Source organism: Dermacentor silvarum, chromosome 6 (genome assembly GCF_013339745.2).
Source record: "Dermacentor silvarum isolate Dsil-2018 chromosome 6, BIME_Dsil_1.4, whole genome shotgun sequence".
Classification (NCBI taxonomy): Eukaryota; Metazoa; Arthropoda; class Arachnida; order Ixodida; family Ixodidae; genus Dermacentor; species Dermacentor silvarum.
Genome location: NC_051159.1, coordinates 60,990,059 through 61,005,601, shown reverse-complemented (window position 1 = coordinate 61,005,601; position 15,543 = coordinate 60,990,059). Strand labels below are relative to the sequence as shown.

Here is a 15,543-nt window from a genome sequence, read left to right as displayed (position 1 = left end):
GCTGCCGCCCGCCGCGCGACCGTCGTCGCGAGCCTCTGTGCGCTGCCGCCCGCCGCGCCACCTGCACTTCGCGGAATGAAGGAACAAGCACACTCGGCAGCTGAGCCATAGCTGAGCCGCGCCGTATCCGCATACAAGAGGAGTGGCTTTTCTGCTTAACACGGATGCGTCGGCGGTCAAGATGGCGGCCCTATGCCCAACTCTGCTCCCGTAGGGAGCATATACAGTAACTCTAGGCGAGAAGACTAAAAACAAGAAGACACGGGAAGACTACAAGTGAAGCTGTGCAGGGTGATATGGGCTGGATAAGTTTTGAAGTGAGATAAGCTCTGAGAAAGTAAATGGGTTGCGAGAGTGTTCAGGTATTTGTACAGGAAAAACATTGACACAGTTGAGGGAGCTTACCAAAGAATATGCGACCGGTACTAAGTAAGCAACATGGCAACAAAGAACGTCAACCGCAACGTCAGGTAGGTGGCGGCAATGGAAAGATAAGCCTGCTATGAGTAACTACCTAAGAGGAGAAAAACGAAATCGGGAAAGAAAGAATTTATGATAACTCAAAGGGAAGCTCAATTCTTTTCGAAGCGAGATCAGGATGTCTAAGAACGCGTAGCTATAAAGCTATGTACTCCAAGGACGAAGCATGTGCTTGTTGCGGTAAAGTTAGATAAACGATGGACCAAGTTTTATTAGAGTGCGCATGTGCGTGCGCGTGCGCGTGCGCATAGTGGGTCACCCTGTATTGTAGAAACACCCCGTTTTGTAGAAAAGATAGAAGAACGAGAGCTTGGTGGCGCAACCCACCACCCCGTTTCAAAGGGGACGCTCACAGCATCCATCCATCCATCCATCGAGGACTGGACAAGATTGGACAACACGAGTGCAACATGGCGCTCGTGTTGCGTACACTCGAATGCTAAACTTAAAATTCAGATGCTGCATATAATTGCATAATTCCATCGAAGATTCATATAAAGTTGAGATGATGCATATAATTTAGTGCGCACCAACCCTTGCCGGCTGCTATGATCAGACATCACACACAAAGCACCAGATTCGTCCTAGACGTCGAAGTTCTAGGTCGAAAAAACAATTATATAATGCGTTGCAACATTTCATCGTGCATTAGGTCAACTGAAAAATGGAAGCAGGGATCGTAATAATAAAGCTGCAGTTTCATCGCCTCCCTACCTTGAACATTTGTGGTCAGAAAGTTGATATAACTTGAACGAGGATATGTAGTAGAGCACTGGATTAGAACATACGAATGAGAGTAACAGAATATCGTTGCATTCGTGAAAGCTTCGACACCCTCAGTGAAGCGCCATCGGTCAGTCATTGTAATTTGGCTACATAGTTTCGGAAAAATGGCCGCAATTTGAAAGGAAACTGCTAACAACACGTAGTCCGTCTCGCCCGTCATTGATATCTACGTATCTTTGATAACCTACGCAACATGTGCACTGATGAGCACGGTGGCCATACCCGTCAATCGCTCACTTTCAGCAAAACCAACAAAATAAACTTTACTATCACATTGCGTTCGGACATGGGAACACGGAACAAGTTCCGCTACATTAATGTAGCGAAATGTAATTAGCGAGTCCAGTGTTATGCGGCGAGCGCGCTGTCCCCCTTGCTCATTACGAGAATACGCAACAACAGGTTGGCGCCAACGGCTGGAACCCCGTGTGTCCTCGTTTCAGAAGGAGCAACAGCGTTCTCCATCGCTGGGACACTAAATTGGGCGTGTCATATGCCACGACACATGGGCCTACAACACGTGCTGTAAAGGCAGTATGGCAGATGCACAGCTCGCAAAAGAAGTTGAAGTAAGGGCGAAGATGATGATGTCGATGATGATGGCTCGGAGACACGGAATGCATATCTGTGTCGGCTCGCTCTCTCCGCCGATTCGCACCAATTGGGCTGCAATCACAATGACTGGTACCCTCTTGGGATATTTCGCCCCGACAGACCTTTCGCTCTGCAAAAAAGAAAATAATAATAATAATAATAATAATAATAATAATAATAATAATAATAATAATAATAATAATAATAATAAATACAAAAGAAAAGCACCGATATACAAGTCATATTTACCTTCATATTGGAATTTGACGATGCAGTGAAAAGTGTAGGAAATCTCAACACTACAGGCTCTAATTCAATATCGTCAGCTCTGCACTTCAGTTAGGAGCTCTGACGAACGCCATTTGTCTGCAGCACTCATGTTACTGCATTCATTTTGTATCGTAACATTATGATCTAAATAAAACGAGCACTCGCCTAAGGCTAAAAAACTATTTTAGACAATGCTGGCTTTCCCGTAATCGAGAGTAGATCTAAGCATAAATTGGCTACCGGCAAAGCAGATTGGTGCCGTGACGCAGGCCTGAAAGCTTACTGAGCCAAAGTGAACCTGTTCTGAACTGAACCTCGTTGCAAGTTTCGTCTCGGATAAACAACAAACCTCGGCGCGCCGGACGCGTCCAGCCTGATCACGCAACGTGGCGCCATCTCTCGAAGGAGGCAACGCAAAACCCGCGCCGCGGACCTCACGGACCGCTGCCGTCGAAAAGAGCACATGCAACCCTGTCTCAGCGCCAAAAGATGACAATAAAGTGTATGGTGCACTGTATCTCCCTTTTGAACGTCGCTATTGGAAATGACAAATTAAACTTCAGCGTACTAGAAGTTACAGCTTGAGTGATGTTGCGAACAAACATTGGGAAAAAATCAGAAGCAATACTTTTTTTGTAACTTGTTTAGGCAGTAACCAGCGTATGTAATGCGGTTCTGTACAAGGGGCCAGAGACCGCATTTTATTAAGTTTTCACTGATTGTCCGATGATCTCGTTTTGCTCTCGCAACGATGCCCGGATGTTCTCGCAGGTTCTCCTTTCGTTCTCAAGCCCATTCTCATCTTGTGTGCCCGGATAATAATTCTGGATTTTCGTTCAAGGTCTCTTGAAGGTCGCCGACAGCGGGAGCTAAATGCATTTCATGCTTAAAATTATTCTAATGACGAACAAGAACAGATCAGCCAGGCACTACGACAGCGATTTTTACGGGGCCAGTTCGCGCTGATCACATGCAAGGTTGTAATATGCGTCCGATCTTCCATACCTTCACTAACGTGGCAAATAGAAACCTTTACGATATAGTAGACGTTTAGGGGCTGCCACAGGTATAGCTGGTTCGCATGTTAGAGCAACTCGAAAAGGTCGCACTATCTATGCGTAAGCTGGTAAACAGCGCGGATGTTCCCTGAGCCTTAACGTTCTCCGCGTCCCGTAGGGTTGCCGCAACGGCCCCGAAACGTCACTTCTGCGCTTCTGTACATGATAGGCGAGTGCTCATTTCATTTCGTGTTCTCGGAACATTGCACTATACATACGCATTCATGTCACTGCCGATCAAGACGGGAGACTGTAGCGGCGATACTCCTGGATCATATGCTTTTGCGACAAAGTTACGCGGTGTGGGTGGGAAACGCATATAGCATTTGACTCTATACTATAGGAACGAAAGCTGTCCTAAGCTGCCTGCATCCTGATAAATTAGTGAATGTGTGAGCAACAAGCGCGCGCTGTACTATAATTGAACGCCTCAAGAGCACTCGCCTGGTGAAACTGTCCCAGTCGACGTGGCGGAAGAACGGGTGCTTCATTACCTCGTAGAAGCCCGTTGAGCGACAGCCCAGACGAAGCCGAGGTCTCTGAATGAATCATTGCGACACCGAAATATAGATATAAATTGGCTCTACAGCGAGCATTACGAGTTTTGAACTTGTCATATTACCCTAATAACGAAAAAAAAAAGTTGTCGCAGTTTCACCTGAAAGGCGAAGCATCAATTGCGATAGCAAATTTGTAGAAAGCTATACGGAGTAATGATAGTAGCTTTATCAGCTGTATAAACTTGGACATGCAGCAGCACCGGCAACACGCAGAACTGTTGTCGACGCCGTCGGCGTTTTGCCCGCGTTCGCACGAAACGCGTGCGGCGTTGGTGACTGTTGCCGGAGCCTCTGATATAAATAGGCACTTGGTTCTGCAGCTAAACGTCGCCTCCCTTCCCCCCCCCCCCCCCCCGCGCCCTTTCGAGCGTCGGAATAAGGCGCGTTTGCTCTACATATATGGTGATTGTAAAGGAGGAAAGAGACGCCTAATTCTGCAGCCCTTAAGGGAGCACGGCGCAAACCGCGCGTTTGTTCTCCGCCGTGGGTTCACTCCCCGTGCAAGCGCGCGTCCCTCGCGCCCTTTCACTCGCACATACAGCGTTCGGCGGCGCGCGGCGACGATTTCATCTCCATTGACGTCATACGGAACCTCACGGCGACGGCGACGGCAACGGCGACGGCGACGCCGACGGCAGAAATCTGCTTTGGAGTGTCCATATAATTGCTATCGCAATAAAAAATTATCTCTGGTGTATAGATACACACTGTGGACCAACAACACCTACGCTTTAGTGGTAAAAGGATTAGCACAATGTGCTGCCGCGAAGTTGCCCGAATTTGTGAGGGGAAGGAAGGCAAGATGGTTCTTCCTGTTGCTGTAGAAGGGTAATTTACTAATACAGCCCAACTGGTTGCTCACTTTTGAGTCTCCTTTAAGGCATGCAAGGAAACATGCTCCACCAAGGTTTTAGTGCCATAGTTGATAGTCGCGTTCGTGCAACCGTCTTGCGTTTAGAATTACTAGCAGTTTACTTTTGGCGTATGTTGCTGACAAGACCACCCTTTTCCTGCCCCTTTCTTTACGAACCCATTTCATTACCTCAACTAGGAGACCACTTATCAGGCTTTTTGCATGCGGAGGCATGTGTTTGGGCAGGGTAATGGGGACCACTTCAGCGTCTGGAAAGAGAAAAAAAAATATGAGAACACACCTTGTTAAAGCACCTTTTTCCCCTCGCGCTGACACCGTCATTCTTAAGTCGAACACGCCTTAAGCGCATTGCTGCTTCTCCTGTGAAGGGTGCTAGGGTTTTCTGGCTGGGAATACTCGATTGTGCTAAATTAATGCATCTTCCTTCCAAAGTATTTGGTGTCTGCTCCTCACAGTACGTGTTTCGCTAAACCGCTATACATTGGTCTCCCATTTTTCAGGTTAACTCTAACGGCATCTGTCCATGGGGCGTGGATGCAGTCAGTGCGTATTTAGAAAGAAGGCGGGGGCGAGGCGAGGGGGCTACAAGTGTGTTTCCGTTTTTTCTTTGGTAGCTTTAATGTCGAAAATATTGTACCTTTCGACCACGAGATCGAAATGTGGATGAGTGTGGCCAATTCCACATTGCCGCTGTCGTGATCATGACTGCCATTCAATATTGTCACCTGTAGTAGTGGGAATAGGGCAGGCGCAGAGGCGCAAGAAGAACGAAGTGCGCGTGCTAACCGTCCCGCTCGATGGTTAGCTCTCGCCGCCATTTTCTCCAGAGCCCAGCTGCTCATAAATAAACGTCGTTAGCCCTCTTTGAAGGCGCGTGGCAATATGTAGTAACCCTGGCGTGATAAAACCCTCTAATTTATTGCTAGTCTCAGAGGGCCGACGGCTTTTGCAATGAAAATGAACGTTAAAGAAAAAGTCAGTTTCGCCCCAAAGGCGAAGCATCGATTGCGATAGCAAATTAGTAGACGGCTATACGAAGTAAGTAAGTAAGTTTTATCAGTCGTATAAAGTTGTAAATATTCGCTTACTAACTAAACAAGCACGGTGTCACGCGCGCACAGCTGAACATCAACACATCTCGCTCGATTGCCGCGGAAACTCGTCAAAACGCTACAGTGAGACACCGCGCCAGCAGCAGCGGGCAAATGCACCATCGCGCCGTCTCTAGTCTCGCTTCAACGCGAACGTTGAAAGCATAGCGCATACGAAGCTACCGGCACTTGGCGCTTGCACTTTGTACCCATCGCAGATCGCTTTGAAGATGAGGCCCCCGAGGGCGCGCAATTCGGCCACACAGCAGATCGCTTTCAAGATACGGTGCCCGCGCGGCATCTCCGTCAGCAGCAGCCGCAAGAGCAGAACGCACCCCCCCCCCCCACCCCCACCTTCTCCGTCACCTCCTTCCCATGCCCCGCGAGCGAACGAAGACCGCGTGCTTCCCGCCGCCTTCCTCTCTCGCGTGCGGTTGCCGGCTCACCCTCGCAAGCTTTCACTCGCACACGACGCGCGGCGACGGTTTTATCACCGTTGGAATTTATACGGAACCTCACAGCGACGGCGACGGCAAAAAAAATGTCGCAGTAAAATAAACCTATAAAATCAGCTAGGTTTATTTTCGATTCGTACAGCTGGCGCACATCCTCATCATCTCTTCTGGAAGCTGCAGAATACCTTGCAATAAGGCGTTACCGGGACAGAATTAAATTTTTCTTCTTACTTTTATAACAGTCAATTAGGAATAGATAAAACAACATATATTCTACCGGCTAGCCACCGCTGCACGCGCTCTTATCACAACAAAAAGGTTAGAGATTTTTCCTGCAGGACCAACGCATTTAAAAATTCATTTTTCCCGCGCACGATTTCCGAATGGAACGCATTACCTGCCATAACTGCTGAGTGTCCAACGGTTTCATCCTTTCTTTCTGCACTTTGTGAATAAACCATAGCGTTCAAACCTCGTCTCTACCCGCCAAATCATGATTGTGAAAAGGTTTATCTTGTGCTGTTTGTTCTGCAGATTCTTGTTCACTGTCTGGCCCCCCTCTCTCGTTTGAACTTATTTCATACTTGTGTTTTGTTCCAAATGCCCACTCCTGCCTAAGGCCTTGTAAGAAGGCTGGCAGTACTTGTAAAATAAAATAAAACAAAATAAATAATACGGATTAGTAAAGAGCTATACGGAGTAAGGATAGTAGTTTTATCGGCTGCATAAACTTGGACACATTCACTTACTAACTGAATTAACAAGCATGGTGTCAGCGCGCACAAGCAAACATGAACAGATCACACTCGATGACCGCAGACAATCACAGTCAAAACGCTGGCGTGAGCAAGCGCGGCGGCAGAAGCAACCGAAGGTTCGTGCGGTCTATCGCTTCGACGGAAACTGAGCGGCGAGAGCACAGTGCATACAAAGGTAAGAGCCGTGTGGAGATCGCTTTCAAGATACGGTGCGCGCGACAGCCCTCAGCCGCGCAAAGTACAAGTGGGCAGTTGCTGGCAGAGTAGAAGCCACACCACTTCCCTCCCGCGCTGCCTCCCTGCTTTCCTCCTTCGCGTGGGAGATTGAGTCGTCAGTTAGCCTTGCGCCCGGTCGCAAGATACGCATTTGGTGCCGCAGCTAAACGTCGCCTCCCCTCCCTCCCATCCCCCACGGCCTTTCGCACAACAGAAGACATCGCGTTTGCTCTCCGCCGTACGTTCGCTCTCCGTGAAAGCGCACGCCCCTCGCGCGCTTTCACTCGCACATACTAGAATACGGTGTGCGGCGACGATTTTATCGCCTTTGGACTTTATACGGAACCTCCGGCGACGACGACGGCAGAAATCCGCTTGGAGTGTCCATATAATTGCTATCGCAATAAAATAGTGAAAGGTCATCCGGAGTCCTCCATTATACGATGTCCCTCATATCCAATACTGAGAGATTCTGGTACTTTACTACCCCCAATTAAAACCCAACTGTGTGTGCCAAGATATCCCAGGCGAAGGCTGGAGCGGGAAGCACACAGAAGTGACGTATATTAGTTTTTTTTTTTCCTAATGCGAGCAGCATTGTTGACATTGTGAGACCAGTTCTATTGCGATAGCAATTATATGGACACTTCAACCGGATTTCTGCCGTCGGCGTCACCGTCGCCGTCAGGTTCCGTATAAAGTTCAAGGGCGATAAAATCGTCGCCGCGCGCCGTATGCCCGAGCAAAAGCATGCGGGGGACGCGCGCTATCACGGAGAGCGAACGCACGGCGGAAAGCAAACGCGACCGTCGCGCGAAAGGCCGTGGGGGTATGTGAGGGAGGGAGGGAGGCGGGGCGACGCTGTGCTCCAGCACCAAAGGCGTATCTTGCAACCGGGCGCAAGGGGAACTTGCCACTCAATCTCCCACGCGCAAGCAAGAAAGTGGGAAGGCAGCGCGGGAGGGAGCGGGGGGGGCGCACTTCTACTCTGCCAACAACCGCGCTCGTACTTTGCCCAGCTGTGTCGCTCGCCCGCACCGTCTCTTATCTCCACACGGCTCTGACCTTTATGCACTATGCGTTCGCCGCTCAGTTTCTGTTGAAGCGATAGACCGCACGTACCTTCGCCCGCTGCAGCGGCGTATATCCGCTTGCTGCCAGCGTTTGACAGTCGTTGTCTGCAGTCATTCAGTGTGATCTATTCATGTTTGTTTGTGCGCGCTCACACCACGCTTGTTCATTCAGTTAGTAATAGTCGGGCCACATTTTCCAACGCACGCGTACACATGTAATGCTGCCCGGATCGGCAGTGCAGCGCTACAGGTGTGTCCCTTCGCACGCGCTGCCCACGGGAAGCGCTTCTCATCAACACCACCGTTTCACACGCGCCTTCTCGTGGTCATCGAGTCTCTCTCTTCATGTCGGTCTACTTACGCCGCAGCACACCTGCTTACTTAATCAGCTCATGTTTACTACAATTCATATTGCTACCAAAGACGCTCACCTTGCTTCGTATGACATTGCTGTGTTGCTATCGCATTCATTGCTTCGCCCTTAGGGCGAAACTGTGACATGTTTTTCTTCCGGCTAACCGAAAATGGGGGCCGATTCTGAAGTCGGTGTCGTCTAAACATACGTGCCTAACCTCTTTCACGACACTCTTCAAGAAAAACGTAATTCAAAACTTATCCGGTAGTAGTGCTTAAAGGAACCCGCGTAACACGGATTCCTGAAGCACAGCAGCCGGACTCTTCAACGCGCTGTGCCACGAATGCCCGCGGGGAGGAAGGGAGGGATTAATTCTCAGTGTTCGCACGAAATGGCGCGCCACGCATCTAGGAGGCCGTGCGCAAACTTCGCGGGCGCGCCCCTAGATGGCGCAACGCGCCTAGAGAGAGAGAGAGAAGCGCGAGAGAGGAGCTCGGCGGTAGTACGCGCCTCATACATTGCGTGCTCCTCGGGGAAACACCGAGTCGTCGACCATCCAAGCAATGGCGCGCTGTCATTCGCATACTTGGATAGTCATCTTAAATGAGTGCTGCCCGAATTTTTTAAGCGAATACTACTGCAGTTGTACTGACAGCAAGCGCGCTCTTGTTACAAATGGATACGTATGCCTCGCCGTCGCGTGCGGGAAGGCTGTTCATAAGAGGCTGGCTACATTGTAGGACATTTCGGGGCGCATCGACTTCCCGCACTCACATTGGTACATGTAGTCCCTGTCGACCCAGTGGTCCAGGTTGGTCTTCGCCGAGTAGATGGACATGGGCGTGTGGCGGACGTAGAGCACGTAGGCCAGGATGCCCAGCGACCAGTAGTCGGATGTGCGGTCTGTGTTGCAACGTGACAGAGCGCGTACGCGTACGTCACCGAGCCCGTTGAAATAACATTATATCTAAACAAAATTAAAAGGAGCCATTTATCCGAAAGTATATGGCACAAGAACAGCTCAGCAGTTGAACGAAAATTTGCCTTGGTCCTGGTCGGAAAATCGAACTTGCCATTGTGACTTCAGGTTGACCAACGTGTCGAAGTGGCCTGCACGTGACGACAAAACTGATTGACGTAACGACAGCTACAGGTCGTGCCACAAATTAATATTGATGCAGCGTTCGACATGTGCTGGAATGACTTAACAGTGACGGTACTCTTATCAGATTTTCTTTTCCTATGGGTGTTCGAATACTGTTAATTTTGAATACTAATCAGATAGTGTTTGTTATTCGAATCGTATCTCGTAAAAGCATTAACTATACAAAAGTTTAGAGTATTCGTCTATTTTGGAAAGAAAGGATAACAATGCCGCTGCAATGCCTCGCGATTTGAGGGTATGAGAGAGAGAGAAATAAACTTTTATTTTCCGAAACGGTAATCCGAGTCAGGACCCGGTTCACCCTAGGTGGGAGGATTCCTTATTCCAGGAACCCTCTGGCTTGGGCTGCCTCCTTGGCCCGGGCGACAAGACTGCGTTGATCGTCCAGGTCGTCAGAGGAAAGCTTCGCCTCCCACGTTTCAGTGGTGGTAGAGAAGTGCGCTGAGTTGGGTTGCTCCTCGTGTCTTGTGTCGTCTTGTTGAGCTTGTGAGCTGGGGTCTGGGGATGTGTCACGCAGTGGGCAATCCTGGACCATGTGTTGCAGGGTGTCTGGGACGTCACAGTGGGTGCATGTGTATGAGTACTCTGTAGGATATAGTCTGTGCATGATTATTCCGTGTACATAGGTGTTTGTCTGTAGGCGGCGGAGGATGACTTGTTCCTCTTTGCTCAGCTTCTTGTGTGGTGATGGATACGTTCTTCTGCTGAGTCGGTGGTGTTGCAGAATCTCCGAGAACTTTAGAGCGATGTCATCAACGTTGGTGGCCGGCCTAGTGTGGAATGGCAGGAAAGCCCGGCTGGTATGCTCGCGGGCAGCGGCGTGTGCCGCCTCATTTCCTGTCATGCCCTGATGGCCTGGAATCCAGTTGATGTGGGTGTCGGGGAGCGGGGCGCGTGCGATGTGATTTTGAAGTATCTTGAGTGCGGTTGCTGATATGCGTCCTTTTTGATAGTTGCGAGCTGCTGCTTGGGAATCAGTGAGGATTACGGCTACTTCAGGGCAAGTTGTTATCGCCAGAGCAATTGCCGTTTCCTCTGCAGTCTCGGCGGCTCTTGCCCGGATGGTGACAGCGGCGAGTTCATTGCCTTGGGGATCCGTGACACTTATGGCAAAGGCGTTTCGTTGAATATACCGGGCAGCATCGGTGTACCTCGTATCAGGGTTTGTCGCGTATTTCTTGCTGAGTGCGCGGATTCTGCTTTGCCGACGCTCCTTATGGTAAGTCGGATGCATATTGCGCGGTATGCGCGCAACGCTGATACACTCACGGAGTGCGGGTGGGATTCTTGCTTTCTGGTCTGTTTCGGCAATGTAGCTTTCACTGTAGTTGAGGTAGCGCAAAACTTCACGTCCGGTGGGTGTGAGCTTGAGCCGCTCTAGTTGGCTGATTTTATGAGCCTCGGAGAGCTCTTCCCACGTATTGTGGACGCCGAGCTTGAGGAGTTTCTCCGTTGATGCCGTGGGTGGAAGGCTCAAGGCTACTTTGATTGCCTTTCGAATGATGACATTCAGTTTCTTGATTTCAGCCGGTTTGAGTGTCAGGTAGGGGGTGCCGTAGGTGATACGGCTAGTTAGGAGAGCTTGAATTATCCTTAGCGTGTCTTCCTCCTTAAGTCCGCTTCTGTGATTGGTTATCCTCTTGACAAGGTGCGTAACTTGTGACAGTGTACGTTGGAGACGCGGAAGAGTGGCCGCTCCTGATCCGTCTTTGTGGATGTGAAGACCGAGTACGCGAAGGGAGTCGACTGTAGGGATTTGGGTTCCGTTGAGGAAGACGCTAGGATCGGGTTCGATATAGTTGGGCGGTCGTCCTCGCGTCCGTGCTCTGAGCACGAGAAGCTCCGACTTTTCAGCTGCGCATTGGAGACCGCAGTCTCGGAGGTAGCTTTCGATGGCGTCGATGGCTTCTTGTAGACTGCGTTCTTGTTGTCCAGTAGTAGGTGCTTTGGTCCAGAGTGTGATGTCGTCGGCGTAAAGGGCATGACATAGGTTTGGGATGGCATTGAGTTGTTTTGGCAGCTTGATCATTGCGATGTTGAAAAGGAGTGGTGAAATAACTGATCCTTGTGGAGTTCCTTTGTTGGGTAGCCGAAATTTATCGCTGCGGAGATTGCAGACGCCTACTGTTGCTGTTCGGTGTGTCAAAAAGCTGCTGATATAGTTATAGATCCGGGCTCCACAGCCTGTATCTTCGAGGTTGCGGAGGATGGCTTCGTGGCTTACGTTGTCAAATGCGCCCTTTACGTCGACTGCCAGTATTGATGATTTGCGTCTGCGATCAAGGTAGTCGAGCAGGTCTTCCTTGAGGAGCAGGAGTACATCCTGCGTGGACAAATGCTGTCGGAATCCGAACATGGTGTGCGGCAAGTATCCGTTGTCCTCGAGGTATGGGGTTAACCGGTCGTGCACCATGTGCTCGAGGAGTTTGCCCACGCAGGACGTGAGGGAGATGGGACGGAGGTTTTCGATGCGAAGGGGTTTGTTGGGTTTGGGGATCATGGTGACCTCCGAATGCTTCCAGGCTGCTGGTAGGTCCCCCTTTTCCCAGCAGTCGTTGTAGTACTGGAGTAGTGCTGTTGCAGGCCGATTGCGGAAGGTTGCGTAGGAGCTTATTAGTGATTCTGTCCTTGCCGGGACTAGTGTTTCTAGTGAGTTTGGCTAAGGCTGCGTGGAGCTCTGCTTGCGTGAATGGTCGATCAAGGTCTGGGTTTGGTGCGCCGTCGTACGCCTTGCCGCTCACCGACGAAATGGGCTTGTCGCAGCTAAGTTTCTGCTGAAGTTCACGAAGGAGATCATGCTCCGATCCAGCGTGGTTGTGGATTAGTCTGCGCAGATCTTGCCGTTGTTGCATTTTGGTGCGGTCGGTAGCTAAGAGAGCGCGTAGGAGGTGCCAGGTTTTCTTGGTGCTGAGTGTTCCTTGTAGGCTGTCACAAAAGGTGTGCCAATTTTGCCTAATAAGTTGCTCCGCGTAATCTTGGGCCTGTATGGTGAGAAGGGCGATTCGTTGCTTAAGTTTTCTATTCAGTTTCTGCCTCTTCCACCTCCTCAGGAGGCTTCTTTTGGCCTCCCAGAGATGAAGGAGATGCGGGTCGACTGCGGGGCTGTTGGTGCTTAGTTGGATGTTCTTGGTGTGGTGTTCTGCGGTGATGAGAAGGCCCTTGAGCCAATGGTCAATGTCGTCGATTGTTGTGCTGCCGCTGAGGTTGTCTCTGAAAGACTTCCAGTCTGTTAGTCGGGCAACTCCAGTCTTGGTTTGCTTCCGGTTGTGGGCGATGTCAAGTTGGAGAATGTGGTGGTCGCTTCCGAGCGTCTCCGAGAGTCGGCTCCACTCGGCCCAGAGGACGTTCGATGTGAAGGTTAGGTCCGGGTTTGTGTCCCTGGAGACACTGTTTCCGACTCTCGTGGCCTGTAGCGGGTCGTTCCAGAGGGTCAGCCTGTGTTGTTGGGCAGTATCGTGTACGCGGGCTCCCTTCTTGGTGGTATTTGGATACGCCCATGCTGTGTGTGGGGCGTTGAAATCTCCCATGATGACAACTTGATGGCCTTTCGTGCGTTTCCTGAGTTCACGAATAAAGTGGTCGAATTCCGGAAGTTGGTCCCGAGGAGGACTGTATATGCTGACGATAAAGAGGCTTTGCTGCGTTTTTCTGTCTGGTAGGATCTCCACTAGGGTGTGCTCGATGGGGATGTCTTCTATTTCATGTTCCTGCGTTGTGAGAGTTTTCCTCGTTAGGATGGCTGTGCGTTGGGTTTGTGTATGAGCAGTGTATCCTTGAAGTCGAATGTTGCGGGTGTTGGTTTCCTGTAGCGCAATGACATCGGGCTGGTCCTGTTTGACGAATTCTTGTAGGTTTGCATAGCGGGGGCGGAAGGACCGACAGTTCCATTGCCAGATGCGCAGGGGTTTTTGCGGGCTCTTTGTTGTGGTTTTAGGTGTCGCCATCATTAGGCTCTTCAGTTTCACAGGGCGAGTCACGGTTGGGTGAGATCGAGCGGGATGCATTGTGACTGTTCGTGCGAGCCTTCTTTCTGCCCTGCTCGGTGGCGTTGAGAAGGCTGTCGAGGTAGGACTTGGTGACGTAATTATTCTTCGCGTGCGCTATGAAGTTGTTGACCTGGGCTGTTAGGCCGGTCACCTGGCTTGTGAGAGTGGTTACTTGATTTGCGAGGGACGCGACTTGCGTGGTAAGGGTTGCAATCTTCTCGACGATAGGCTTGGTGATGTTTTCGATCATGGTGAGGATGTTCTTTGTAAAGACATCCTCGAAAGCCAGGAGGTGCTTCTGAACTCTAGCTTCGATCGCGGCATGAACTGCCTCCGTGGTTAGCGTTGTAGATGGCTGCTTGCTTCCATGTTCGTAGTCTTTGCATCTTTGGAGTAGTCTTTCTATGAGGCTTTGTTGATTTTGCAGTTTGCTCTCGAGGGCTCTTACGGTTACCGTTTCGGCCGATTCGACGCTGGCGCTGCCAGAGCTGCCGACCGCTTCGGCGTAATTCACGCGTTTTCGGGAACGCGACCGCGACCGCGACCGCGATCTTGATCGTGATCTTGACATGGATCTGCTACTTCTTGTGGTGCTACTGGTGGTGTTGCTTGAGTTGGAGGCGTGTCCATTGGCAGCGCTTAGTTCAGGGAAGTCGTCGGGGTTGGAGCTCCATCGACTGTCTCGTTCATGGATCCTGTTTTGCCATTGCTGTCTGACTTGGTAAGGTGGTGGGTTAGGCTTGAGCTTTTTTTTGCAGTCTTTCCCGGCTGTTTCATGTCCTTCTCCGCAAATCTTGCACGTGGGTTGGCAGTCATGCTTTGAGGGTTGGTTTGTTTTGCCACATTTGTAACAGAAATTTGGGGTTGGTTTTGGGCAAACGTCTTGGCGATGTCCGAGGTTGCCACAGGTTCGGCAATATTGAACTGACTTGCGGTAGGGCTTGCATCGGTAGTCACCGCTCTGATAAATGATGCTGTAGGGAACGTGTGGGCCCTCAAAATAGATGACCGCCGCTGTAGACTGTCCAAGCATGCGGGCGTTGAGGACTGTATAGCGCGCTGGCACTCGGATTCCATCCATTAGCTCCGCACTGCAGGTCCCAGGCGTGATGCCGTAGATAACGCCTTTGCTAACATCTTCGGGTAGACGCAAGTTGGCTTTCACGTTGTAAATGCTGCCTCCAAGCTGTATGTTGCTGATCTTGGCCAAGTTTTGAGCGTAGGTTTTGTTGGCTGTACTTGCAATAATGAGGTTTTCTTCTTTTTGCATTTGTACGCGGACGTTGTCGTGGAATTCCTTTTGCATTATACCGCTGGCTCTTCCGACTGCGTGAGTGACTGCGACAAGTGACCATTTGGCGAGTTCAAGGCCAGCTTGTGGGCGGTAGACGATCTTGATGTCGTCCAAAGGTAGGGGCGGCATTCTAGGTTTGCGCGGCGGTGGCGGCGTGGCTGGCTGTTGTGTGGATTGGGTGACTGCGGGGGCTTTGATGCGCGTGGTTTCCTTGTTGCTTTTCCTTTCCCATGTCAGCCATTGGTCATTGAGGTCTATAGTTCTGCCACTGTTCTTGTCATAGGTCCAAGATCGCGTGACGTTGGCTAATTCCGATGAGTCTGTTTGCATTGCGCTCGTTTCTTCTTGTCGTTCGCTTGACGTCGCGTCCGTCGCGGGTGTTTCTTGGCTCATCTCAAGTATTGGCTATCAGCCGCAACGCCGGCGAGCGCCGAGCCTTTTCCCCGGCGTGCAGTGCACGTACGGCGCCTATTGCAGTGTTGCGCGTGCAGCGGCGAGCGCTGTCGGCCTCCTCTCCCGCGCACCGTG

General features: G+C 50.7%; 1 protein-coding gene across 1 annotated transcript in view; it reads right to left on the bottom strand.

Annotated features, from left to right (window-relative positions):
- Nucleotides 1-1,513: 1,513 nt before the first annotated feature.
- LOC119456685 (uncharacterized) overlaps nt 1,514-15,543 on the bottom strand; it is a 128,168-nt gene continuing 114,138 nt past the window's right edge. The window contains exons 11-13 of the mRNA XM_049669021.1: nt 9,345-9,473; nt 4,791-4,870; nt 1,514-1,990 (exon numbers count right to left, since the gene is read on the bottom strand). Coding sequence (XP_049524978.1) covers nt 1,778-1,990; nt 4,791-4,870; nt 9,345-9,473 — 422 coding nt within the window. The 3' untranslated portion in view covers nt 1,514-1,777. The remainder of the gene's footprint in view (nt 1,991-4,790; nt 4,871-9,344; nt 9,474-15,543) is intronic.